Below are 27,013 nucleotides of genomic sequence, written 5' to 3'. Positions count from 1 at the left end.
AATAAATTTCGACGGTGAACGGATGAAAAAATAGGAGAAACGCACCTTGCTTTATTAGTAGGTATAGATATAGATATAGATATAGATAGATATATTGTTTCTTCTAAGAATAACTTTAAAAAAACAGGCAAAAGGAATTTAAAAAGTTTCAATTGTTTCAATCATGATCTAAATTATCATGTCTTCAAAATGAGATTTAGTTATTCTCTTTGACCTAAAATAGACTGTCATCTATTACCATAGTACTCCCTCCGTTTAAAAATAATTGAAGGTCTAGGATTCTTCTAAGTTAAACTTCATCAAGTTTGACCAAGTCTATATAAAAATATATCAAAGTCTACAAAATCAAATATATCACATTAGTTTAATTATGAAACGTATTTTTCATATTATAATATTTGATGTAGTATATCTTTGTGTTATTTCTTTATTTCTATAAACTTGGTCAAATTTTACTGAGCTTGACTTAGGAAAATCCTAGAATCTCAATCATTTTGAAATGTGCAATTATCTACTATGAGAGTTGACCACTATTATATTATTTTTCTTTAACCCTCCTGTTTGAAAAAAAAGTACTTGTTCTTGAAGTTGGGCTAACTTGTTTTACAACAACTAAAAAAGTTTTTTTTTCTAAAAGTTTGATCATCTATCTCCCATGGTAGGTTGTTTTTCTCAAGATTCATGTTTGATATCAATAGGAGTGGAGAACAACCACATAGAAATGAAAAACTAAGGACTCAGCTGTCACCATCTTTGACCAAAAATTTTGCATCATGTCCATGAGGATTTAGACATTGCACTAGAAACTCACCTACAAAGCGAGACAAAGGCTAGGATTACCGGTCGATGCGTGATGTGTGATGTGTTTGTACTCCCTCAACTTTTCTTGTTGGGCATAATCAGACCAATTGCTTAGGAAAGACTCCGGCAGTGTATATAGAAAGGGCACCGTTTTCACCCTAGCTAGAGTCAAGATGACAATCCTCGTGGGTTCAAGGGACCATGTGTACCCGACCCGAATGGGTAGGATATAGGATATGGATTGTTGACTTCACCCATGAGTCTTTCATAGGTAACCGAATTAGTCGTGGGTAGGGGATAGGGATAACTTCGTACATAAAGGTGAAAGTGTCTTGGATAATTTCCATCTGAAACCATTTTCGAATCCATTTTTTATAGGATACGGTAAGAGCTTTTTTACATCTGAAATCCGAGTCCGGTTGATAGGACATGCTTATTAGTGATTTATTTGCCTTATTTTAATACTCCCTCGGTCCCAAAATTCTTGTCTTCGATTTGTCTAAATATGGATGTATCAAGTCACGTTTTAGTATTAGATACATCCGTATCTAGACGAATGTAAGACAAGAATTTTGGGACGGAGGGAGTACCATCTAGTTCTTTGTGTGTTCTTAAAGTGTATAAGTATTAATATTTGTTCATTGTTTATGTATATTTTTTGTTTAAAGCATTCATATATTCCTCGTATATGAATATGGTAAATGACCTTTTCCGATCTGACACCGTTCCGTTACCGTACCATGCATCTACAAAAAAAAGGTGTAGGGTGTCAGGGTGGTCCAGCCTGGAATTCAGCCCATTAATGTAATAATACCCCTCTAAGCCCAACTCAGCCCATGTATAAGTGAACAGTCCGGTCCATTGGTCTCGTCGTACGTGTACTGCTCTGTTTGTCTCAAAACAAAAAAAAGTGTACTGCTCTGTATGCTCAATGTTGGTCTGATCCCGATAGTTCCCTTGTGGCCTTCTCGCAGGTCTCGAACCCTAGCGTCCAGCGATGGCGAAGTACTAATCACATAATCATCGAGCGCCGAAACCCAGCGCGCGGCCAACAGGGCACTCGGCGGCGGACGGGTGGCCGACGAAGCGCGACCATGCCGCAGCAGCGGACCGGCCACCGGCGGCCGGCGAAGCACGCACAGACGAATATGTCGAGTCTGTGAAGCAGCCACACAGAAGAAGTGCAACATCATCGGTTTTCTTCTCCTCTGATTTAATGTACGGTTTTCTTCTTTGTCGATTCAAACTAGTATATTTTTGCTTTTGCTATGAAGATTTGAAAAATTAAGCTGAGAGCGCAAACTTTAAATATTTTTTTGCAATAATTGGTAAGGACTGATTGATTATATATTTATATTAGGGATTTGTTCCAACTAACAATTGATAAATTGGTTTTTCCTTTGTAGAATCGTTGAGATGAGGAGGACCGGAGGCTTCTTTTGTAGAATTGTTCAAGATGAGGACCGGAGGCATTGCATCAGCTTTTGCACACATGCAACAAACAAGAAGGTTGCTGCTACTTTTTCATCTCTTTTCTTCTGCAACAGTAGCAAATTGAGAAACAAGATTGGTGATAATCTTTTTGGATGATTACCTAGTCACATGCATCGAGCGATATGATTTCTCCAAAGTGAATGAAGATGATATAATCGAGATTTTCATGGTCATGAGAAGACGTTATCCCAACAAATAAGGTGTGTTATCTTCTTTCATGCTAATTTAGGACTTAACAATGAATTTATTAATATGCTTTGAAAGACCTTATTAGTATGCGCTTCCTTTAGATGTTATTGATATGTGCTTTTGATATATTATATAATGGTATTTTGGTTTGTTAAATTTGTGGTGTAATTTTTTATGTGAACTGGACCACCCAGGCCTAAAATCCTGGCTACGCCACTGGTACCATGTCCGAATCCGCATGATCTGGTATTTGAATCCGCATCCATTCTGCTTCCGAATCTGAAAATAAATTTGGAATAGGATATAGTAAAGATTATCCGTCCAAATCTGATCCTTTTCACCCTTATTCATACTCATACCCACGGGTAACCCAATTAACTATTATTACTAATTTATAAATATTTTATTTTATAACACATATATTTAGGAAAATATACCCTATGTATAGTCTATATAATGGGTAGTAAATCTACATGATTATTTGATGACAGGCAAATGCAGAACAAGTAGCCCAAAAGTCCAAGACTAACAAGCGTGTGTTTTTCCCTCTAGGCCTTGGCTAGGGATTTTTCTCGCCTGTTATGAGAGATCCTTCGGTCTCGCCTCTTGCGCCACACTAAATGAGGCGGCACAACACTTTAGTTCTTGTAGCGGTTTTAGGAAGGTCCTATGGACCAGTTTTAGAACCATCATGTGGTCTTTCGTTTCTATGTGTTTTCCTGTCGATTTTTCATCAGGTTTTCTTCATTTTTTTCTTTTTTTCTTTTTTCTTTTTTTCCGATACGTGGCTTGGGCTGGAATAACGAGTTGCTTGCTGGTTCGCCTTGTTATCTTTAAGCTTGTCATCGTTAAGCTCATTAATATTAACAAGCCAAATCTTATGTTCGGCTCGGATCGTTATGAGCTTGTTAAGCTTGCGAGCGTTCACGAGTCCTCCTTAAGGTAATAACCAACATAGACGAGTCCCATGATCCCATTAAAAATTCACACTGGCCTAAATTAAACAAGGACGTTAAGGTAATAAACAACACAGTAAAATCCCATGATCCCATAAAAATTCACAGTGGCATAAATTAAACATGGATATTCAAATAGTAGCACCAGTAGCAGCAACAACACATCAACACACAAGTCTGGTGCTGCATAACTTGAATTTCAAAAATAGTAGCAACACGCTACAGCCAAACACATATAAGCTTCTCATCACAAATTCACAATAGCATAAATTAAACAAGGATGTTCAAATCAAATGGTAGAAAACAGACTACAGCCAAACACGGTGCACCTTTCACCTTTGTATAATTTAAACTTCTAAAATAGTAGCAACATGCTACAACCAGTAATAACAGACCAGTCCAGGAGCCCAACACGCTACATCCAATGAGCCCTTCCACCTTGCTGCTTATGCCTTCATGAAGTTGCAATTTTTCTGAGAAGTCTCAAAGGCATTGCAAAGTTTTCATACATGCAAATTTCCAAACAAAGAGAGTAAACTTTCAGGTTTCTCATACAGTATTGTAGCGGACCTTAAATAGGAGAAGGATTAATAGAAGAAAAGGGCATTACACTATAAATAGTAGAAGAGAAATAAAATAAAGTTGCAAACTAAAATCACAAGTCTCAATCAGTATCCAAGCATAAACCTGATAGTTGCTTTCCACCATAGATTCGGGAAATGGAATGAACTCAACATCATCATCAACGTCATCTTCCTACAAAAGGAAACACAATTTCAGTTACATAGTCCATTTAGTAATAGTATGTCAAACTTGTAAGTAATAGACAGTAAAGAGCAACTAATATTACCACTATGGTCGTAGGCCTAATGTGGTTTTCTTTTGACCCTTTAATGAGCTAGAAGCACAAACAAGTGCCTCGACCATGTTTGGGCGTAGAGAACTACAGTACATCGAGAACTGTACCTCAAGTAGAGAAAGTCGACTCTGATGAAGCACTAGTAGCCGGTATTGCCAAGGACTTCTATGCCATTTTCGCCATAATTGGATATCTATGAGCATTCAGCCTCCACCAGTCAAGTAATCTAAAATTTGGATCCTGAATGGAATGAGTTTTTTCTTCAAGATAACTAGTTAATTCAGACTTGCATGGCTATGAATTTGTCTCCTCGAGAAAGGACTGAAACCCAATCGACAATATGGCCATAGATGTAGTTGTTTGCCTACTTGAAGTTGAACTCTGCTCATTGGTGTGAGAAGCTTCATTCTGACGATTTTCCATCTCATATGTGGCATATGGATCAAAGAATTGTGTTTTGATATCTTCTGCCTCACTACTGCCCTTCTCTCTTCCACACATTTTCTGAAAAACAGTAGTCCACAGTTTCATCTTAAATCTAGGATCAAGAATGGTGGCAATCACCATAACATTGTTCTTACCTTATTTATCTTTCCGATTTTTGTTATGTGGCACAATAGTGCTATCCTAATAATTATCGAACTTATTAAGCATTGATTTCCTCATCAGTGTCAAATTGTCATCTCCGGACAAAGCATGCTCTACTATAGCAATCTTAACATTCATGGTCTGTGGATAAAATATGTTGGTAGTGGGGTAGGTAGATCCTCATAGTATAGAGGTTACCTCAACAAATGATTTCAAGATGAGTTGGATTTTGCCATATAATACCCAATCTTCATCATCAGGCTGCCATTCATAATTAGAATCTGACTGTGCATACTAATTGAAAGCTTCCCTATGCAAAGTGCAAGCATCCACCATTCTGTATGTAGAACTCCATCTAGTTGCTACATCTAGGTATAATTCTTTCCCAACTTTATACATAGACTTGCAATCTGACAAGAAGTTTGACATGCGAGGTGGAGATTTTTTTCAAGGACTTGACAGTTTCTCTAAGCTTTGCATATCAAAGTTTGCAATGGTTCCATGTCATCATTGCCTATCAAATTCACTATGTGTGCACAACAGCAAACATGGAAATAATTAGATAAGAATTTTGCTAATTTCCTAGCAGTGAACTTGTCCGTCTATTTCTTAGTAGCGGAATCATTCAGCAGCATTATCCATGGTCATTGTCATGATCGCATCTTCTATTTTCCATTCTTGGCAGCATTCAAAAACTTCTTGAGCTATGACAAAGCCTGAGTGAGGTGGGTCTACTATCAAGTTTAAAACAGGACATTGCATAACCCAGTCGTCATCTATGTAGTGAGCAACCACATCTAGGTAGGAAAGATTCTGGTTGGAAGTCCATATATCAGATGCCAAATTAATGCTCTCAATATACCTTAGTTGCTTCTTAAGGATTTATTTCTCAAAAAGATACACCTTCATGCATTCGGCTCTAATTTTCTTCCTACTAATGAACATGTATGATGTATTCATATATCTCATGAGGATATAAACCAAGCATGCTCTACCATCCTAAAAGGATATTCATGCACAATTATCATCTTTGCTATGATTTTAAAAACTTTCGCATGATCATCTGTACACTATAAGAGATGCACCTGGCTTTTCAGGATCCAAGTTGATTGTACCTTGTCATAGCCATCTTCCCTTCTTGTTCAGATAGTGACTCAAACTTCTGTATGCCGATTGAGACTAGTAGTTTCTCCCCCTGGAGTGTAAGAAAACAACCCATAACAATGCAAGCATTTTTCCTTCGTGACGACCTTCCCTCGTTTCTTCCTGCATACAACTTTAAACTACTTGAAATGATGCCAACATTTTGCATGTTTGACTCTAGTTTTCCTCACCTTAACATTACCAACATTAGTTGTTGCCTCTTTTCCTTTTTCCCTCTCTTTGTCTTCTCTGTGTCATTGACCTCAGCTTCTCCATAATTTTCATCGTCACCCAATCCTAAAGAAGGCTCTGACATATCATCATTCATGTCATATGTGTCTGCCTCATCAGGCTCTTCATACCCTTCATCAACCTCTACCCATTCCTCTATATCACCATCTTGTGCACAAAGAAATAGCATGATTTAGATAATCAGATTTGGCAAGTCATGATTGCATGATTTATTAGGAATATGAATAATTAAGTTCCATTAGTGTATACTGTAACTAGAGATCTATACTAATATGCCAAAAATTGCAATGTACAAAATTGTAGCTAGAGTTCTATACCGAAATTGCGATGTAGTACAAAATAGAAATCCAAACTCATAAGTGAAATCTAGTAGTGCATTTAAATAGTAGCAAAACAAATGGAGTTTACATGCATACTGCATTGTTAACTTTTAACTATCTAAACACGGGTTGTGAACACCCAAGTAATTTATCACTCCTGATCTGACATCACCATTAGAGATTGTCGCATCCACCCTTGGCCTTTTTTATGCTTGTGGACCTTGTGGTCGAAGACGATGAGGCTTTGCTGCGGTCGAGGGCGAGTCCTGTGACATAGCATTGGAGGCCGCATGCTTCTTCCATGACTCCATGCTTGCAGTTGCAGCAGAAAGGTGATGGGTTCCGGCGTTGATCCATTTTCCTAGCTTCCGGGCACCGGGCTTGCAGATTGCAGATGGGAGATGGAGTTGGAGATGGTGGAGGCAGGATCTTAGGACTAGGTGCTACCATTCGATGTGATGGCAGACCCGATCTTTTGATGAGAGTGGGGATAACTATCGATTTGGTGAATTTTGACCTTGACGATCCATCTATACCGCACCCGACGATACGCCCGACAACCGCTAAACCAATCTCCGATGGTTATTGATCTTGTCGTAGTCACGATCAACCTGAACAATGAGGTTCAAGTTCTTGCAAGCAACCGAAAGAACTGGCAAGAACTATGATGAATTGCAATCTGAAATTGCGGATAATAAACTGAGCACATGAAAGAGATGAACAAGTTGGGGTTCCGTTGTTGGTCTAATAAGGCGGTAGTCCTACACATCTTGTTGATGCAAATTATAACGATGGCTAGATGATACAATAAAACCCGAGTCTAAACCCAAAGTATATATGAATCGTTCGCCGCCTCGACGTACGCCACGTAGACGTTCTTTGGCTGCTACAAATCATAGCTGGTGCTAGGCCCACGTATTTTTTTTGGAAAATGCAAACTTTATAACTTAATGGTTCTTAGCCAAATTGCCCGTCGCACAAGCAGACACATTGGCTGGTACATCCGACTCCCACATAACATAGTGGTATGGTTCGCACACACGCTCCAGAGTAGCAAGCTCATGTGCAACCTTATCCGCACTAGGCCTATAGAACGAAATGACATGTTTGGAGAACCAAAGCTTAAGCTGAAACTTGATATCCTCAATGACGGCCGAGTAAGCAGATGAGTCAGCCTTCCGCAGGTCTAGGGCATCAGATAAGAGCTATGAATCAGTCTCGAATACCACCCGGATCATTCCCATCATGGTGAAAAAAAGAGCAACTAATCCATGTGCATGTCATGGCTCTCAACACGCATGACCTTTGGGGCCCATCTCCTTGATTTACTACTTGACATTGACGTGCACCTCGTAGATGGATTTGCATGTGATATATTCTTGCATGCCATGGCTGGTTGTTTCAAATAAACAGTGACCCCCTTCTTCTATCTCTGTGTATGATTTTTGTGTCCAGTGCTCAACTCTCACATTCCTGAGTACCAGTAAATCAGAATGTGAGTGTACCATCATATTCTTGTTATTTAAATTGTCCGCGTGGAGGAGCGAAAGTACCTAGCCATTTATCTGTCACGTGCTCTAGTCATAGGTCTAGATGAAATAACTGGTGTAGGAGTCATGTTGGGTGTGATTGTGGAAGAGATATCGTCATCATCAAGCATCTTCTTGGGAATGGAGATGATGAAGGCGAGAGGTGTGCCGTGGCGGGACGCCGTGGGTTTGGGATGCCAGACTGCTGGGGTGGTCGGCGACTGCCGCCGTACTCGAGCAGGAGAGGAGTCAATGACTCAGCGCCCTATCCCTAGCTGCCATCCTCCGGGGTCCAAGGTCCATCTTTCGTTTGGTCTCCTTCATCTCTAGTAGTCTACAAGGGAGGATAGGGTATCGATTCAACAAGACTCGGGAGTGAGGAGACCAAACGAAAGATGGAGCCTGGACCTCGAGGGCGGCGGCTACGGATATGGCGTTGAGTCGTTGATTCCCCTCCTGCTTAGGTATGGCGGCAGCCGCCAACCATCCCAACCGTCCGGCGTCCCGCCCTCGCGCAGCTCTCTCCTCCATCATCTGCATTCCTGAGCAGAACACCGAGTCTCGACCTCCTACCTCCACTGTCTTCTACTCTCCCCATCTCCCATCTGCGATTTGCAAGTCGGGCGCCCGAAATCTGGATCAACGCCGGCGCCCCATCACCTTCTGCTCTGACTGCAAGCATGCAGTTGCGGAGAAGCCTGTGGCCTCCGATGGTACGTCGGGGGACTCACCCTCGACCGCAGCGAAGCCTCCTCGTCTTCGACCACAAGGTACACAACCACAGAAAAGGCCAAGGGTGGGTGCAACAATCTCTGATGGTGATGCCGGATCAGGAGTGTAAATTTCTTGTGTGCTCACAACATGTGTTTAGATGTATAAAAGTTAACAATGCAATATGCATGTAAACTCCATTTGTCTTGCTACTAGTTAAATGCACTACTAGATTTCACTCAATGAGTTTCGATTTCTATTTTGTACATCGCAATTTTTGTATAGAACTCTAGTTACAGTTTTGTACATTGCAACTTTTGGTATATTCATATAGGACTCTAGTTACAGTATAAAATAATAGAACTTCATTATTCATATTCCTAATAAATCATGCAATGATGATTTACCAAATATGATTATCAAAATCATGCTATTTCTTTGTGCACATGATGATGATATAGAGGAATGGGTAGAAGTTGATGAAGGGTATGAAGAGGTTGATGAGGTAGATGCATATGAGATGGATGATGATACGCCAAAGCCTTCTTTAGGATTGGGTGACAATGAAAATGATGAAGAAGATGAGGTCAATGGCACTGAGAAGACAAAGAGGGAAAAGAAAAAAGGCTGACAACTCATGTTGGTAAGGCAAGGTGGGGAAAACTAGAGCAAGCGTGCAAAATGTTGCCAGCATTTCAAGTAGGTCAAAGCTGTATGCGGGAAGAAACCGGGGAAGGTCATCATGAAGGCAAAATGCTTGCATCGTTGTGGGTTGTTTGCTTATACTCCATGGGGAGCAACTACTAGTCTCAATCATCATACATAAGTCTGTGCTCACTATCTGAACAAGAAGGAAGACAACTATGACAAGGTACAATCAACTTGGATCCTAAAAAGCCAGGTGCTAGTGAATCATGAATATGATCACGCGGAAGTCGTTAAAATCATAGCAAAGATGATAATTGTGCATGAATACCCTTTTAGGATGGTAGAGCATGCTTGGTTTAATATCTTCATGAGATATATGAATGCATCGTACAAGTTCATTGGTAGGAAGAAAATTAGAGCCGAATGCATGAAGGTGTACCTTTCTGAGAAAGAAATACTTAAGAAGGAACTAAAGTCTACAAAGAACATTAGTTTGACATCTGATATATGGAATTCCAACTAGGATCTTCCCTACCTAGCTGTGGTTGCTCATTACATAGATCATGATTGGGTTCTGCAATGTCCTTTTTTAAACTTGATAGAGTTAGACCCACCTCACTCAGGCTTTTCCATAGCTCAAAATGTTTTTGAATGCTCCCAAGAATGGAAATAGAAGCTAAGATCATGGCAACGACCATGGATAATGTTCCCCCGAATGATTCTGCTGCTAAGAAATTGATGGAGAAGTTCATTGCTAGGAGATCAACCAAATTCATATCTAAGTACTTCCATGTTTGCTGCCGTGCACACATAGTGAATTTATAGTCAATGATGGCACCGAACCATTGCAACTTTTGATATGCAAGCTTAGAGAAACCGTCAAGTACTAGAAAAGAAATCCCCATCACGCATGGCAAACTTCTTGTCAGATTGCAAGTCTCTGAATATTAAAGTTGGGAAAGGATTATGCCTCGATGTAGAAACTAGATGGAGTTCTACATACATAATGTTGGACGCTTACACTTTGTATAAGGAAGCTTTCAATGAGCATGCACAATCAGATCCTAATTATGAATGGCAGCCTGACAATGAAGATTTGGTGTTATATGGCAAAATCCAACCCATCTTGAAATCTTTTGCTGAGGGTAACACACTATACTATCAGGATCTACCTACCCCACTGCCAACATTTCTTATCCATATATCATGAATATTGTGATTGCTATAGTAGAGCATGCTTTGTCCTGGGATGACAAATTGAAAATGATGAGGGAAGAAATGCTTGATAAGTTTGATAAATATTGGGATAGCTCTGTTGTGCCCGGAAACGGAACAATGTTATGGTGATTTCCACCATTCTTGATCCTAGATTTAAGATGAAACTTGTGAAGTATTGTTTTAAGAAAATGTATGGCCGAGAGAAGGATAGTAGTGAGGCAGGATATATCAAAACAGATTTCTTTGATATGTATGACACATATGAGATGGAAAATCTTCAAAATGAGACTTCGAACACCAATAAGCAGAGTTCAACTTCAAGTAGGCAAGCAACTACATCTATGGCCACATTATTGAGTGGGTTTCAGTCCTTTCTCGAGGAGACAAATTCAGAGCCATTCAAGTCTTAATTAACTAGTTATCTCATCCCATTCAGGATCCAACTTTCACATTATGTTGGTGGAGGCTTAATGCTCATAGATATCCTATTATGGAAAACGTGGCAAATAAGTTCTTGACTATACCAGCTACTAGTGTCTCATCGAAGCCGACTTCCTCTACAAGCGGTAGAGTTCTCGATGACTGTCGTAGCTCTCTAGGGCCAAACATGGTTGAGGCACTTGTTTGTGCGTTTAGCTTCATTAAAGGATCAAAAGAAACCCACATTAGGCCTAGAATCATAGTGGTAATATTGGTTCCTCTTTACTATCTATTACTTATAGGTTTGACATACTATTTCTAAATGGACTATTTAACTGAAATTGTGTTTCCTTTTGTAGGAGGATGGCATTGATAATGATGTTGAGTTCATTCCCTTTCCCGAATCTATGGTGGAAAGCAACTAGCAGGTTGGTCTACTAGTTGACACTTGAGATTTTTATTTTAAAAATTTACTTTCTTTCTCTTGTACTATTTATAGTGCAATGCCCTTTTCTTCTATTAATCCTTATCCCATTTAAGGTCTACTACAAGAAACCTGATAGTCTATTTTTTGTTTGTTTGAAATTTGCATGTATGAAAACTCTGCAATGCCTTTGGCACTTCTTATAAAAATAGCAACTTCATTAAGGTATAGGCAGCAAGGTGGAAGAGCTTGTGGAAAGTTCTTTTACTACTATAGCGTGTTGGGCTCCTGGACTGCTAATATTCTAAAAGTTTAAATTATGCAAAGGTGAAAGGTGCACCAGAGTTGTGTGTGTGGTTGTTGTTGTGTACTAGTGTTGCTACTTTATGTTATTTGTGAATTTGTGATGGGGTGCTTTCGTGTTTGGCTATTTTAAAGTTCAAATTATGCAAAGGTGCACCATACTTTAGTGTTGTTGCTGATGCGTACTAGTGTTTTTTTTGAACTTGATGCGTACTAGTGTTGCTACCATTTGATTTGAACGTTCATGTTTAATTTATGCTATTGCGAATTTCTCCGACACACAAGAAAGAAAGTTGCCCTAGCCTCTGTTGTGATGGGAAGCTTATGTGTTTGACTGTAGCTTGTTGCTACTATTTTTAAAATTCAAATTATGCAAAGGTGCACTTGATTTGTGCGTTGAGCATGTTGTTGCTGCTAGTGTTGCTACCATTTGAATGTCCTTGTTTCATTTATGCCATTGTGAATTTTTTATGGAATCATGGGATTATTCTGTGTTGTTTATTACCTTAACGTCCTTGTTTAATTTAGGCCATTGTGGATTTTTGATGGGATCATGGGATCCTTCTATGTTGTTTATTACCTTAACGAGCACCCGTGAACACTCGCGGGCTTAATAAGCTCATAACAAACCAAGTCGAACATAAGTTTTGGCTCGTTAATATTAACAAGCTTAATGATAAAGAGCCAAAGAGGGATCATGAGATTCTTTTATGTTTTTTATTACCTTAACGAAACGAACCAAGCCGAACATAAGTTTTGGCTCATCTATACCTACTATTAAAGGGAATAGATATTTCTGGTTTGGTTTAGTCCTTTTTGTTTGGTTTGAGTGCACAATAAAATTTTGTATTGTTGGCTCGTACACAGGCTAAGCGATCTGGGCCAGGTACTTGTATGTTGATGGGCCTTTTATGGGCTTTCATAGAGACCGCGAAATATATTTGGGTCAAAATAAATCAACATTGTGAGAATTGAACACCAGACCTCCTGTCTGGATCTTCAATGTAACAACCAATGACCTATGCGCCAATCATATTTACTAATCCCAACTCACTCAAATATATGAGTGGCGGTCCTCATATTTAGGGCGAGCTAATTAAGCGAATGAGCTAACTAAAGATGGATTGTGGGCTTAAATAAAATGTTTAACCTGATGTGGCTAATTAAAGAAAGAATTATGGGTAAATCAGTGGAATAATTAAAAGAAAGATTGTGGTCTTAATAAATAGATGTGGCTAATTAAGAAATGACTTGAGGTAAAAAGGTAGGATAATTAAAAGAAAGGATTTGTATGCTTCAATGTGTTGGGGCTGCTAAATTAGAAAAGGTAGGATTTGATTCCCGACTAAAACAGGTGAGGATGTCATGGTAATTAAAGGAAGGACTATATTTAAATGAAATCAGTGGGAGATTATGCCCGGGAAAGAAAATATGAACATGGCTAAATTGCATCGTATTTTTTTATGCTCATTTTGTAGAAGGATGCTGCGTTGCAGCATGTTCTTCACAGTGAATCCGGTGCTATGGGACATTATGCTTGCACATTGCAACGCACGGGCATATGTGCTACTTAATATTAACAACCTTAGTGATTACGAGCTTAATGATAATGAGCCGAGTCGAGCAGCTGGTTAATCCAGCCCTAGGTACCATTTTTTAACACATGTTGTATATTTCTCATGTGTATCTGAAACAATTTTTATGCACATTGAACATTTTCTAAATACATGATTAAGAATTTTTTTGAAATACATATTTTGAATATTTTTTGCAACATTTTTTAAATATGCGTTAAAACATTTTTCTATGAGAACATGTTTTTACATCGTATATAACATTTTTATAAAATTCGTTAACATTTTTTAAATATAATGTACATTTTACACAAACATTTTTTACATTGTATAATAAATTTTGCAAAATGTATTGTACATTTTCTAAAGATGAGATTTTTTTAAAATGTCACAACTTTTTTTAAATTTTCTCAAAAAAATTAAACCACACTAACAATTTTTACATAATGTTAATATTTTTCAAATTTGCATTTAAAAAAATTGAAGTAATTATAAGTTTTAGAATTCATATAATTAGAATATTTGCAAAAACATGAACAAAAGACAAAACAAAAAAGAAAGAAAAACAAGCTAACCTTTAAGGGATACATTTATGAAATACGCATGCAGTGTACAAAAAATGTCCGTGCAACTTTTAAGTAATGTTAATAACATTTAAAAATGTTTGTGACATTCAAAAAATGTTCGCATGTTCAAAAATGTGCATGTTACATGTAAAAAATGTTCACTTGTTTGAAAAATATCTTCAGGCCATTTTTAGAAATGTTGATATAATGTAAAAAATGTTCACAGATTTAAAATAAATGATTTGTATAATTAAAAATATCAAATTGTATTTTAAAAATATTTAACACATATTAAATTTTGAAAAAATTGTATTTGAAAAAGTTAATAAAGTATTTAACAATATACAAAAACAGGCGAATTCCCTGCTAGTATTGCTTCATATACAAAAACCACTCCAGATTAGAGTCCAGGAGAGGGTACTAGCACTGCCATGCTCCATCCTGTGAGCCTCATCATCATCATAATCCAGATATATCACCATCACCCAGACTACAACCCCCGCTTCACCCTCACCCAGGCACACCAGCCACCACCCATTTCTGTGCACAGCAAACAATAGCCTACCACTCTCTTCCAAAGCCACAAGCCTTCCGCAGTTTCGTGTATCATCAGCATATGAAATTTTTGTCAGCCACCACCTCCTGGTACCATCACCATATGGAAAATCTGTCAGCTACCAACAAGTCCCACACTATTGGACACACACAGCAGAAGAGAAAAGAGACTTCCTGTGCTACACGAGCCTGTCTTTCCTGAGGGATAAACATAGATAGACAATCCAATCCACATGTTCCTCCGGTGGTGTTCGTTGGCTCACTAAAGATATGAGGAACATTTAGCAGCCCCGGCCAGGGCCACGGCCATTCACACGTGCTTCTTCCTCCTCCCAGCTCTGCTTTTGCAGCTGTTCTGTGATGAGCAGAGCCAGAGCTGCCTGGCCTTGCCCTCCTCCTGCCGGTCGAGGCCGGAACGGACAGTGATGAGTGCACGGAGTCATGCTTGTGAGACTCGGATTCGTGGTATTAGCAACCTTCGCCGCGTTCACTCTTAAGCGAGGCAAGGGGCCTAAGAAAGGTACTCCTCTAGTTCTCCACTCCGTCAATGGTTCCTTCTGTCCATCTGAATTTCTCGCTCAAGCTTATGCCTGGCCTCTTTCAGACAATGGCCAAGCGGGCAAGAGGAAGGAGAAGGCTCGGCATACTGGACATGTATGTACACGCATCCACTGCCCGCAATTTACAGCAAAGAACTATTGGTTCTGCGTCTTGTTCATCGCTTCTGCTGATTATTTCAGGGGGAGAAAGAAGACGAGGAGGAAGAGGTTAAGACGATCAGCGGCATAATCAACTCGGCCCCGTCGGTGGACGACGACGATGAGGACGACATGTTCTCGGAGATCGAGAGCCTCCTGGGCGGGGAGGTCGACATCCCGATACCGGGTGACAGGTACGACGTCAAGGAGCGGTCCCGGTACAACGCGCACATGGCCAACAACGCCGCCGAGATGGAGCGGCTGCGTGGCCTGGTGAGGGAGCTGGAGGAGCGGGAGGTGAAGCTCGAGGGCGAGCTGCTCGAGTACTACGGCCTCAAGGAGCAGGAGACCGACGTCTCCGAGCTGCAGAAGCAGCTCAAGATCAAGACGGTGGAGGTCGACATGCTCAACCTCACCATCAGCTCGCTGCAGGCCGAGAGGAAGAAGCTGCAGGAGGACGTGGCCCGCGGCGCGGCCGCCAAGAAGGAGCTCGACGCGTCCAGGAGCAGGATCAAGGAGCTGCAGCGGCAGATACAGATGGAGGCCAACCAGACAAAAGGCCAGCTGATGCTGCTGAAGCAACAGGTGATGGGGCTCAGGGCCAAGGAGGAGGAGGTGGCCAAGAAGGACGCCGAGATCGAACAGAAGCTCAAGAAGCTCAAGAACCTGGAGGTGGAGGTGCTTGAGCTGAGGAGGAAGAACAAGGAGCTGCTGTATGAGAAGAGGGATCTCATGGTGAAGCTGGATGCAGCACAAGGAAAAATAACAGAGGTATAGCACTACTCTGTTACTATTACTCTGCAAAGTTTGTAAAGCCTTTTGCATTTTAGTACATGACACAAGAATATTCAGCAGCAGTTTTTTTTAGCCTAATCATTTGCATGGTCCTAGACGGTCCAAGTTTCTGTGGCAGGCTAGCAGTGGTTCTGCTACGTTTGTTGGGTTTGTCTCTATCCGTGTAGTGTACAGGCCTATCCTCTTAGTTTGTCTCTAGTTCAAAATTAGGATTTTGCTTTTGTTTCCACTTGTAAAAGGTAGGACCTAATGATATGCACTCTCTTTTATATTGCTTTTTTCCTAAAAAAACAAACCAATCAATAAGACTCATGAGACGGACCGCAAGTTTTGACTTTACTCTTAAACATGACAGCATGATTTTCGCCATAACATTGTTATCTGGGCAAGAAATTGAACGGTTTGCTCCTATCAGGATAAATGCAATTTTCTTCCCTGTTCAGTAGAACAAACAGTCAGCTGAGGTGCTTTTCTATGTTGAGAGAATGAGAGTTAGTATTTCAGATCCAAATCACAATTCCAGAAGTTCCACAAATGAAGAATGCTACTTAGTAATTAATTTTTAGCCAAGTGTCAGATTGTATTTAATACTTTTTCATGGCATACTTCCTCAATAATGTACATATGACATACCATCATCAATTCATCATGCAGAGTGATGTAGTTGCCCATGCAAGAGAGGAGATCAACAACCTGAGACATACAAACGAGGACCTGACAAAGCAAGTGGAAGGCCTACAAATGAACAGATTCAGTGAAGTAGAAGAGCTGGTGTACCTGCGCTGGGTCAACGCCTGTCTGCGATTCGAGCTCCGCAACTACCAGACACCATCTGGGAAGATCTCTGCCCGCGACCTCAGCACGAAGCTCAGCCCAAGGTCGCAGGAGAGGGCCAAACAGATGATGCTCGAATTCGGGTCTGAACGAGGCCAGGGCGACACTGACCTTGACAGTGTCTCCTCCGCACCTTCTTCCCCCAGAAGCGAAGACTTCGACACCGCCTCGATCGACAGCTCTTCCAGCAGATACAGCTTCCTAAGCAAGAGGCCGAACCTGATGCAGAAACTCAAGAAGTGGGGAAGGAGCAAGGATGACGGCAGCTATCTGTCATCCCCGTCCTCGCGGTCCCTGACCAGTAGCTCTCCGAAGAGGAGCCAGAAACCAAAGGGGCCCCTGGAGTCTCTCATGATCAGAAATGCAGGAGATGGTATGTCCATTACAACATTTGGAAAAAGGGACCAAGAATCCGGTGACGCAGATGATGCAAATGTTGCATCTTCATTCCAGTTGATGTCGAAGAATGTGGAAGGCTTTGCTGATGAGAAGTATCCCGCTTACAAAGACCGGCATAAGCTTGCGACGGAACGGGAGAAGGCGATCAAAGAGAAGGCCGAGCAAGCCAGGGCACAAAGGTTTGGTGGTGGCTATAGTTCAGTTCTGGTTCCCTCCCCGAGAGCTGCACTCCCCCCAAAACTCGCTCAAATAAAGGAGAAGAAGGCCCCTGCAGTTAATTCTGAACCTGGTGAGCAATCTAGTGATATCCCGAACAACCCCCTGGCTGTCACCCAGTTGAAGCTTGCCCAAATTGAGAAGAGGGCCCCAAGAGTCCCCCGTCCACCACCCACGGCATCGGCCGCTGCTGCTTCAGGAGCTACCAGTACCGCGAGCGGTGCACCACCGATGCCGCCACGCCCACCAGGTGCACCTCCTCCACCACCACCTCCAGGGAGACCCGGTGGCCCTCCGCCGCCACCGCCGCCTCCCGGCTCTCTATCCAAGAGCCTTGCTGGTGGTGACAAGGTGCACCGTGCTCCGGAGGTCGTGGAGTTCTATCAGAGTCTCATGAAACGTGAAGCCAAGAAGGACACCACCTCTTTGGGATCAAAAACATCGAATGTTTCTGACAACAGAAGCAACATGATCGGAGAGATTGAGAACAGATCAACATTCCTATTAGCTGTAAGTATCTTCAGATGGCCCGCCTTGCATAAAAATCCTGCCAAATCCATGCCGTCCATCATTAGTGCAGATCATTGTAGGCAGTAGGTATAACTTCAATATAATCAGCTCATTATGACGAATATTGTCAAAAACATGGAATGTTTCAGGTCAAAGCTGATGTGGAGACACAAGGAGAATTTGTTGAGTCCCTGGCGAGTGAGGTCCGAGCAGCAAGATTCGCGAATATCGATGATGTCGTTGCATTTGTACACTGGCTGGATGAGGAGTTGTCATTCTTGGTAAGACCCCATTAATTTATCCATGTTAGATATTGTACTTAGGCTGCACATGATCAACTACTAAAAAGATCAATTAACCTTTCTTTTAGGTTGATGAGAGAGCAGTGCTAAAGCATTTCGATTGGCCAGAGAGCAAAACTGATGCATTAAGAGAGGCCGCCTTTGAGTATCAGGACCTGGTGAAACTAGAGAACAAGGCCACATCCTTTGTCGACGATCCAAAACTTCCATGTGAAGAAGCTCTAAAGAGGATGTATTCGTTGCTTGAGAAGTAAGTGCCTTCTCTGAACTAGTATGTTCCCAAATAGCATAGTTCTTCAGAGTAAATCGGTAATAATTTTTCAGAAAATAATTGGCAATATTTTGCGAATTCCAAGATGTTTGTGATAAGTATTGGTTTACCCTAAGAATCATAATTTCAGTGAACTAATTAGTGTCATACTTCTGACAGAGTGGAGCAGAGTGTTTACGCACTTCTTCGTACAAGAGACATGACCACCGCACGGTACAAGGAGTATGGAATACCAGTCGATTGGCTATCTGATTCAGGAAAAGTTGGCAAGGTGTGCATCTCTAGACTACTTATGCTGGCAGCCTTACTTACTTGAAAGAGCATACAATTACTAATTCATTATAAAGATGTATAAGTTTTGAATCGGAATATGCAATAAGATTTGAATCAAAGTTTAACTTCATATGTTGGTTGCAGATCAAACTGGCATCCGTTCAGCTTGCAAAGAAGTACATGGAGAGGGTCACCTCGGAGCTCGACGCGCTGCAGGGCACCGAGAAAGAGCCCAACAGGGAGTTCCTGCTTCTCCAGGGCGTCAGATTCGCTTTCCGAGTTCATCAGGTATGTACTTCTTATCAACAATATGAGTATTTACAGGCAAATGGAAATTTCAAATCGAGAGCTTACGGTTCGCCATTGCGCAGTTTGCCGGAGGCTTCGACGCGGACAGCATGAAAGTCTTTGAGGAGCTGAGAAGCAAGATGAGCAGCACGCAGACACCCGCTCCACCGGCATCTGACACATAGTGCGGAGTCTTCAGGTTAACTTCGAGGGCACAACTAGTTGGCTAGCTAAACTGTACAAAAGAGAAGTGTAAATTCCAGTGTTGTCTTAATCAAGTTGTATATGTCAAGTCTACAGGTTCAGATCATACTATAAGCATACCAGATTTTTTGTCCAAGTTTGTTTGTTCGGCTGCAATTCTGTAACCGGGCAGTTTGTAAAAAGTGAACCACAGTAATGAGATACTACTACCTAGTTTTTGCTACTTCCAATCTGGCAATCTGTTGCAGTTGAAATGTCTGCATCAGTCTTGAGAGAAAAACTCGTCAGATTAAAATGCCTAGAACTCAATCCGGCGAGCTCCCTAGGACGGGCGGGTAATGCTAATATCATACGCAATGTATGCAAAACCGGAGTAACTTGTGCTGAAGAGAAGGATTCTTACATGGCACCGGTGGGCAGAACAGCAGAAACCCAACGTGGCGAGGTACTGCAGGGCTATGTGGCCGGAGCGACCCTGCGAACAAAACAACAGAAGGTGGCTGCGCCAAAGCAGATTCCAGTTGAGTTAGGTGCCGTGCTCTGGGCCGGGGAGCGAGCCGGGAGAAGGTGGAGTTTGCGGCGCCGCCGTCTGAAGGCCGAGGGAGAGAAAGAGGGAGAAGAGAACCCACCGCGTGAAATGGGGCGGCTGCGCTCGGTTCGCCGGAGCTGCTTCGGCTTGCGTCAACGCTCAAAAACGACGGAGAACTGGGGGAATCAGGTGGCAGCGCCGCCGCCGGGAGGGGAACCTGGCCGGCGACAATGGCCAGCAATAGTACTCTCTTTCTCCTTTTCTTTTTCTGTTTTCACTAGGCGGCGTAGACGGGGTTAGCTATGGGCCTTCTGGGCGCGCAATGGCCCGCGAGGCAAAAACACCTTCCACAAAACCAGGCCACCTGGGAACCAACTTGGACGGTTAGGTGGACACTCGCATTTATTCTTTATTCGAGGATTTTCGGCGATGCGTGTTCAGGGAGAGGAGATGTCCCCGTCGACTACGAGGCACCTACGATGACTTCGTAAAATCTCAAGATGATATGCCGGCTCAGTGTCTCGGAGGTGCTCATAGGGGTAGGGTATGCATGTGTGCGTTCATCGGGGTGAGTCTACGCGTGTATATATGAGCGCTTACGCCTGTACTGTGTTAAAAAAAACCAACCCACCTTTTCCTTAAAAAAAACTAAACCGGCCACCTACCATGTGTGAAAATGGTGCACGGACCATGGTGAAGGCGCCAAGTAATCTAGGCCATTCTTCCCCCTCCCCCTCCACACTCTCGACCCCATCCTCGCTGTCGGCACCCAGTTCCGGCTGCAACACCACCACCCAGGCGCATCCACCAACTTCTCCATCGCCGCCGCATCCACCGAGGTCAGTGTCTGTGGCCACTCATCGTTGTCGTCGTAGCATGAGAAGGGACACCTGCCAAGGGTCGCTGGCACCGCCCTCGCCTCCATGGTCACCATCGGAGGGCTACGGCGTCAACAGACCTGCTGCCCTTCATCGGCCGCGGCTCGACCACGCCCTCCTTCATCGCTGCCCGCAAGGTGTTCAGCCTTTTGGCCACAAGGTACCATGGTCGAGAGCTCGGATGAGTTCTTCTACGATAATATCATATATTCGTTGGACGATTCCTTGTCCAACGATGAGGACTTTGTGGTTGCTACTATGATCATCAATGAGCACATTTCTAGGATGCTGCCAATGTTTATGGGGTTGATTCCGGACCATGCTCCGACATTGAATCATAATAGAGAGAGCGGCCGTTGCCTATTCTATAGCGATTATTTTCAGTGCACGCCCCCACTCTTCAATACCAAGCTTTTCCGACGACGCTTTCGGATGCTATAGCGATTATTTTCAGTGCACGCCCCCACTCTTCAATACCAAGCTTTTCCGACGACGCTTTCGGATGGCAAGACATGTGTTCAACTGTATTTGGGAGGGAGTGATGGAGTATGGTTACTACAAGAATGATGCCCTCAGAAGGGTTGGCTTCTCCTCTTATCGAAAATGTACTACAACTATCCGGATGCTTGCATAAGGAATCCCCGGTGATCTTGCGGATGAGTATATCCGCATGAGTGAGTCCACATGCCTTGCATCATTGTACCGATTCTACAAAGTTGTGATTGCAGTATTTGTTCCAGAGTACTTGAGAGAACCAAATGCTGCAGATACAACTCGATTGTTGGCAATCAATGAATCCATGGGCTTTTCATGGATGTTTTGTTGCATAATTTGTATGCACTAGAAGTGGAAGAGTTGTGCATTTGCTTGGCAGGGTAGTATAAGGGGCATGTTAAAGCTTGCACGGTCATACTTGAAGCTGTGGCATCACAAGATCTCTGGATTTTGCACTTTTTCTTCGGCATGGCAGGTTTTCACAATGACATCAACGTGTTTCCGCAGTCTCCAGTGTCCGCACGACTTATAGAAGGCAACTGTCCGGAGCTCAACTTTGAGGTGAATACAACAAAGGATACTACCTACTTGATGGCATCTATACTTAGTGGTCAACACTTATGAAGACAATCTTCAAGCCGGTAGGAGAGAAGCGGGTTAGGTTTGCCCAAGCACAAGAGAGTGCTAGAAAGGATGTGGAGTGTGCTTTCAGTGTGCTTCAATCTTGATGGGCTATTGTTCGGCACCCTACTAGAACATGGAGCCAACATAAGATGTTGAATGTGATGACTGCTTGTGTGGTAGATGTGGAATATGACGACTACTTGTGTGATCATACACAACACGATAGTAGAGGATGAGCATGATGGACCGGCAATGTTTGCAGATTTCATCCAATTTCATCATGAAATATGTGATTGGACAACTCACATTCAAATGCAAAATGATTTGATTGAGCATATATGGACTCACCTAGGCAATCAATAGATGTATCAGATTTTTTTTATTTGTATTTGTGACAATTTCAAATTCATTTGGTAGTAACTATGAGATTTTTATTTGGTTGTAGCTATGATGTATTCATATGCATAGAATGTTAAAATTTGAAGAAGAATTAAACAGGTCGAGCGGACCAAATGGGTCGGCCGGATGGGCGCCCTAGTAGGGATATCGCTGACGAGGGCGAACACCGCCCCTTCAGCCAACCCAAACAAACAAAAAAGGGGATTGCGTTGGCCAGTTGGAGTTGGCCTAATAGGGTTCAAGTCATAGACTTGACACCGGTGCTCACATTTCCCTGGATTTATTTCGGGCCTTTCGATGATGTGTGTTCAGTAGGAGGAGACGTTTCCATTGACTACGAAAGCTCTGCAAATTGGGTTTATACCGAGTTTAGTTCGATTTGTTGCGGTCTGCTCCAATTTGGTACTGATTTGTGAAAAAAGTAAAGTGGTACTAGTTTGTCATCCTAGCCCTAATTATGGTACAAACGTGCAATTAACTCAGTACGAGGAGACCTTTTCGTCGACTACGAAGACTCTTATCTCATCTCTTAGAGGTGCTTGTAAGTATACGGTGATGTGTGTACATTCATAAAGATGATTGTATGTGCATATGCATAGTGTATGTGCCTATACTGTGTTAAGGAAAAGGCAGTGCCGTGCATTTGTGCTACACGGCAGCAACCACGAACTCGCCAAAGCTCTGCCGCGCAACACATCGTCGGTACGTGCGCGTACCTCAGTGGATCTCCACGACTCTCCACCGAGGCCACGCCGCTCGTCGCCCACGTCTCCGGCCGGCGTCACCAGCAGGATGCCCAAAAGGAGATCGCCGCTGTGAACAGTGCCGCCGGCGCAACGACAAAGCATGTACGCAGGCATGCCTGGCCACCCGTCGGCCGTGGCCTGCTTGGCATCGCCGTGTCAGTGTCACACTCAGCCAGCAGCGCCTCGAACCGTCGCCCCCGCCGCACACGTGCCGCACCAGATGCCCACTCAACGGCATCACGCCAGCAGCATATCCTGCCGTGCCGCCGGTAAAAACTACAGTAAAAATGGAACCCGATCCGCGGAGCACGGTGGAATATAGACAAGGGGGCAGAGCCGAGCAGAGCAGCCCCGTCCGTCGTCGCACACACGTCGCGCATGCACGGTCGGCGCCCCGGCCACGTGCCCGCGCGCCCGCGTCCCTCTCCTCCCCTTTAACTCCTTGCCCCGCCATGCCGTCTCCTTCTCCCCAGCCCAGCTTGGCCTAGCTGCCACCACCCCTCTTCCTCCTCCTCCTAGGCTAGCTCCCTCCGGCAGACTCTCCCTTCCATGGCGGATCGGCACGGCGAGGGCGGCGTGGCCTCGGCGCGGCGGCCGGGGCGCACGGACCTGGACGACCCGTCGACGACGCTGCTGCAGCGCGTGCAGGCGCACCTCCCGAACGCGACGCAGGTGGTGGGCCTGCTGACCCTGCTGCTCGCCGGCGCGGCGCTGCTGGTGCTGGCGGGGCTGACGTTCACGGGCGCGGTGGTGGCGCTCGTCTTCCTCGGCCCGCTGGCGCTGCTGACCAGCCCCATCTGGGTGCCGTTCTCCTTCGCGCTCCTGGTCGTGGCCGTGGCGGCGCTCTCCTTCGTCGGGTTCGCCGTGGCCGCCCTCGCCGCGGCCACCTGGGCGTACCGGTACTTCACGGGGCGGCACCCCGTGGGCGCCGACCGCGTGGATCGCGCCCGCAGCCGCCTCGCCGACACCGCCAGCCACGTCAAGGACTACGCCCGCCGCGAGTACGGCGGATACCTCGGCAACCGCACCAAGGACGCCGCCCCGGGCGCCTAGGCACGTCGCGGCTAGATCGTTATTACGATATGTTCTTCTCTCTTTGCGTCTCTGTACTCTCCCAGCTGTTGGTAATCTCGTCGTCTTCACGTGTATGAACTACTATTAGTTTCGTTTGTTTGTTAGTTCTTGTCTCGTCTTGTACTGTTTAGTCAGATCGATCGACGATCATAAGGCGTACCTCCGGCGATCATGTTGATTAATTCCGGCGATGAACTGGTCATGCACTGGCGCTGTAGGTAGATCGCGTTGGACCGACGGCCATCTTGGCCACGCACTAGCAGAGACTGCATAGTGGAGCAAAAAATGTATCGGTTACACACTTGTACTCGGATGCAGAGTTCTTCAGTTACACTCGGATGCAGAGTTCTTCAGAGGAAACTGCAGGGGATTCAGAGCCTTGGGGACGAAGGAGGAGAGAGGAACAGGGTAGGTCTGGCAACACAATGTCGACCGATCGATGCCTCACTTTCAGCTCATAAATATCGTATACAGATTTTTCATGTGGTATACATCTGTCGTAGTGTGGACATCTTTCATGTATATACATCACATTTTTCATGTATATATCCGGACGGCGCTTTTCATCGACTTATGTTTTTCTTTTTTATTAATATTTCATCAGAGTTATGTGGTTGACAGTATACCCGGCTATGTGCAGCCGGGCCCGGACGGCCTGATCTGACCGGCCCGAAAAAGCCCGACCCGACTTGGCCCGACGTTGCTCACGGGCTAGGCCTGCGCCTGGATATTGAGCCCGAAGGCTGGGCCGAGCCCGTCATATTTGCTATTTAACAAAGAGGCCCAGCTTGAGGCCCTGTGGGCTTTTACATTGACGGGTAGGGCTTAGGCCTGATTTCTATGAGCGACGCATGGACTGGACGGTGCCTGGGCCTGGGTTTTCTATGTTGGGTTTGGTTAGGCCTGGCCTGAAGCTCGGCCCGGCCCGAGGGATGGCCAGGTATAGTTGATAGTAACCGGATACTCAGAGCATCTACAGTCGGACTTGGCAAATTCGCCTCACTCAGAGCATCAACAACCGGGTACTCAGAGCATCTACAGACTTGGCAAATTCGCCTCACTCAGAGCATCAACGCGCTGAGGCACCCCTTATATGTTAGCTTTCACATCCACGTTCATATCCGAAACCCAAACCCATGCAGAACACCATCAACGTGCCGGATCACCACTGCGCTGGATCACCACTGCATCGCCGGACAAGGACCATAGTTTGTCGAAGTTCATCGTTGAACAGTGCACATGCATATTACAGACTTGGAAGGGCGGAGGAAATCACCATTTCCTCGCCGATCCCTTCTTCTTCTGGTCGTTGGCGTGGACCGGAGTGGTCGGAGCTGCACGCTGGGCGAGAGGGGTCGGCACCGGACGCTGACGAAGTAGATTCGCCGCTGTCGGATCCGCCTTGGTCGAGCTACGTTTGACTCAATGCGATGCAGAGAGTGACCTCCACATCATCGGGCTCCGCTTCGCGCAGGCTCGTCCAGTCGTCATCAGAGCCGGATTTCCCACCCAAGCCAGTGCTGCTTCGGTCGTCGGCCATCGAATGGTTCGGAAGGAATCAAGAGTGGAGTGGACGGAGAGGGGATTGAAGTTGATTGCGGTCTAGGGCAAATCAGATAGGGATATTTGTGTGGCATGCGTGGACCAGGGCTGGGCTGAGTTGACGCGGCAGACGTGCCCGGACCGTCCCATACTTGTCTCATACTATTTAGTTGGATATGAGTAACGTGTTCGGGGTCGCCTTATATTTATCCCATATTTGGGTGAATATGAGTGACGCTGAATAGCCGGGGCGTCTGAGAATTTTTAAGGCGTCCGAATGCCTTATGAGTTAAAGCAGCCATAGTTTAGTGCAAAGTGAAGATACTAGATATGTTATTTGTTACAGAAAACAATTGGTTATTTATTCATAGATTATAGTCCCCTATCAAAATATAGGTGTTTTTTGACAGTGTCATAGTGTAAAAAATGACTTATATTTTAATATAGAGAGTATTTTCTTTTGCGGGAATATATATAGAGAGTATTTATTAGTTGTGATGGACTCATGGCAGTTTTGCACTTGCAGTACAATCATCGCATTAGTCCAGGAGGCTTCCAGCGTGAAGCGTTAGAGCCCCGAGACGACGAACAAAAATGCGTTTATTTGCCTCAAACTTTAAAGAGGCTCATTTAAGACTTAATCAAATGATTACCTAACAGGTAAAAAAATCTTTTGTTTCCTCTCATCGAGATAAAGGTAGGCAAAAGAAGGATTTTTGTCGTTTGTGGATCACTCGGATAAACGCAGCAACGCGAAAGGTGGCGGCACAATACCTTCAAAAAGACATACTAATTCAGAAAGAAATAAAGATCTGTGTTGCCTCTTATGCCGTTTGGCACGTTAGGAAAGAGCATAGTAGGAGGGTTTTTACGGCAACCCAATGACCCCAGCCACAATTACTTCCTTCATAAGAAGGATGTCAGCCTCCTTGTAGATGCGTCGTGCGGCGACTAATTTCGTTTTGTGTGTGTACAGCCCAACTTGACTAGACGTATTGTACCACCCCGAGAGCTCAGCTCTGTATACTCCAGCTTAAATAGCGTGCCGCTGACCGATCTTTCGCCGAGGACGCACGCCTGGCGTGCGGAGGCAAAAAGGCAGTCACAATGTGCTTCTGTCCGGGCCGGTTCGTGTCGGCCCGTCACCCTAGCTCGCTGGCTCCACAGATGTGGTTTCGTGTGTGCAGGGGGCCAGTACTGCTGGCCGGGCCGGGTCGTGCCGGCCCGTCACCCTAGCTCGCTGGCCTCACATATGTGACTTCGTGTGTGTAGGGGGGCAGATGTACAGAGTGACCGTAAGTCCTTTTTTATTTGAATTTCTGAAAAGCACAACTGAATTTCTTTTTTATGATTTGAATTGAATCACCTTTTTTCTCGTACTACCAC

At 44.0% G+C, this 27,013-nt stretch overlaps 2 protein-coding genes and 1 long non-coding RNA gene across 3 annotated transcripts; 2 read left to right on the top strand and 1 right to left on the bottom strand.

Moving 5' to 3' along the window:
- Nucleotides 1-14,321: 14,321 nt before the first annotated feature.
- LOC123183228 (uncharacterized) lies at nt 14,322-16,741 on the bottom strand. Its single transcript, XR_006492476.1, has 2 exons — nt 16,677-16,741; nt 14,322-14,637 (listed from the first exon to the last, which is right to left on the bottom strand). It is a non-coding gene; the product is annotated as an uncharacterized lncRNA (long non-coding RNA).
- Nucleotides 14,610-19,563, top strand: LOC123183226 (protein CHUP1, chloroplastic). The gene is made up of 9 exons (XM_044595994.1): nt 14,610-15,070; nt 15,155-15,204; nt 15,291-16,019; nt 16,698-18,002; nt 18,152-18,283; nt 18,373-18,554; nt 18,735-18,846; nt 18,993-19,136; nt 19,220-19,563. The coding sequence occupies exons 1-9, from the start codon at nt 14,992-14,994 to the stop codon at nt 19,319-19,321; spliced, it is 2,835 nt and encodes a 944-aa protein (XP_044451929.1). The 5' UTR covers nt 14,610-14,991; the 3' UTR covers nt 19,322-19,563.
- Nucleotides 19,564-23,403: 3,840 nt separating this feature from the next.
- On the top strand, nt 23,404-24,189 carry LOC123177402 (oleosin G). The gene has a single exon (XM_044591172.1). It carries the CDS (start codon nt 23,561-23,563, stop codon nt 24,062-24,064), a length of 504 nt encoding a protein of 167 aa, XP_044447107.1. The 5' UTR covers nt 23,404-23,560; the 3' UTR covers nt 24,065-24,189.
- Nucleotides 24,190-27,013: the final 2,824 nt, after the last annotated feature.

Source organism: Triticum aestivum, chromosome 1D, assembly GCF_018294505.1.
Source record: "Triticum aestivum cultivar Chinese Spring chromosome 1D, IWGSC CS RefSeq v2.1, whole genome shotgun sequence".
Lineage (NCBI taxonomy): Eukaryota > Viridiplantae > Streptophyta > Magnoliopsida > Poales > Poaceae > Triticum > Triticum aestivum.
Note: the sequence above shows the minus strand (reverse complement) of the source record. Positions and strands in the feature narration are given on the sequence as shown.

Bases quoted from the DNA above. Each gene is read 5' to 3' on its own strand.
- LOC123183226 (XM_044595994.1), top strand. From the start codon at position 14,992: ATGCTTGTGAGACTCGGATTCGTGGTATTAGCAACCTTCGCCGCGTTC. The intron at 15,071-15,154 runs GTACTCCTCTAG...GGCCTCTTTCAG, and splicing joins AGGCAAGGGGCCTAAGAAAG to ACAATGGCCAAGCGGGCAAG. The intron at 18,003-18,151 runs GTAAGTATCTTC...GGAATGTTTCAG, and splicing joins GATCAACATTCCTATTAGCT to GTCAAAGCTGATGTGGAGAC.
- LOC123177402 (XM_044591172.1), top strand. From the start codon at position 23,561: ATGGCGGATCGGCACGGCGAGGGCGGCGTGGCCTCGGCGCGGCGGCCG.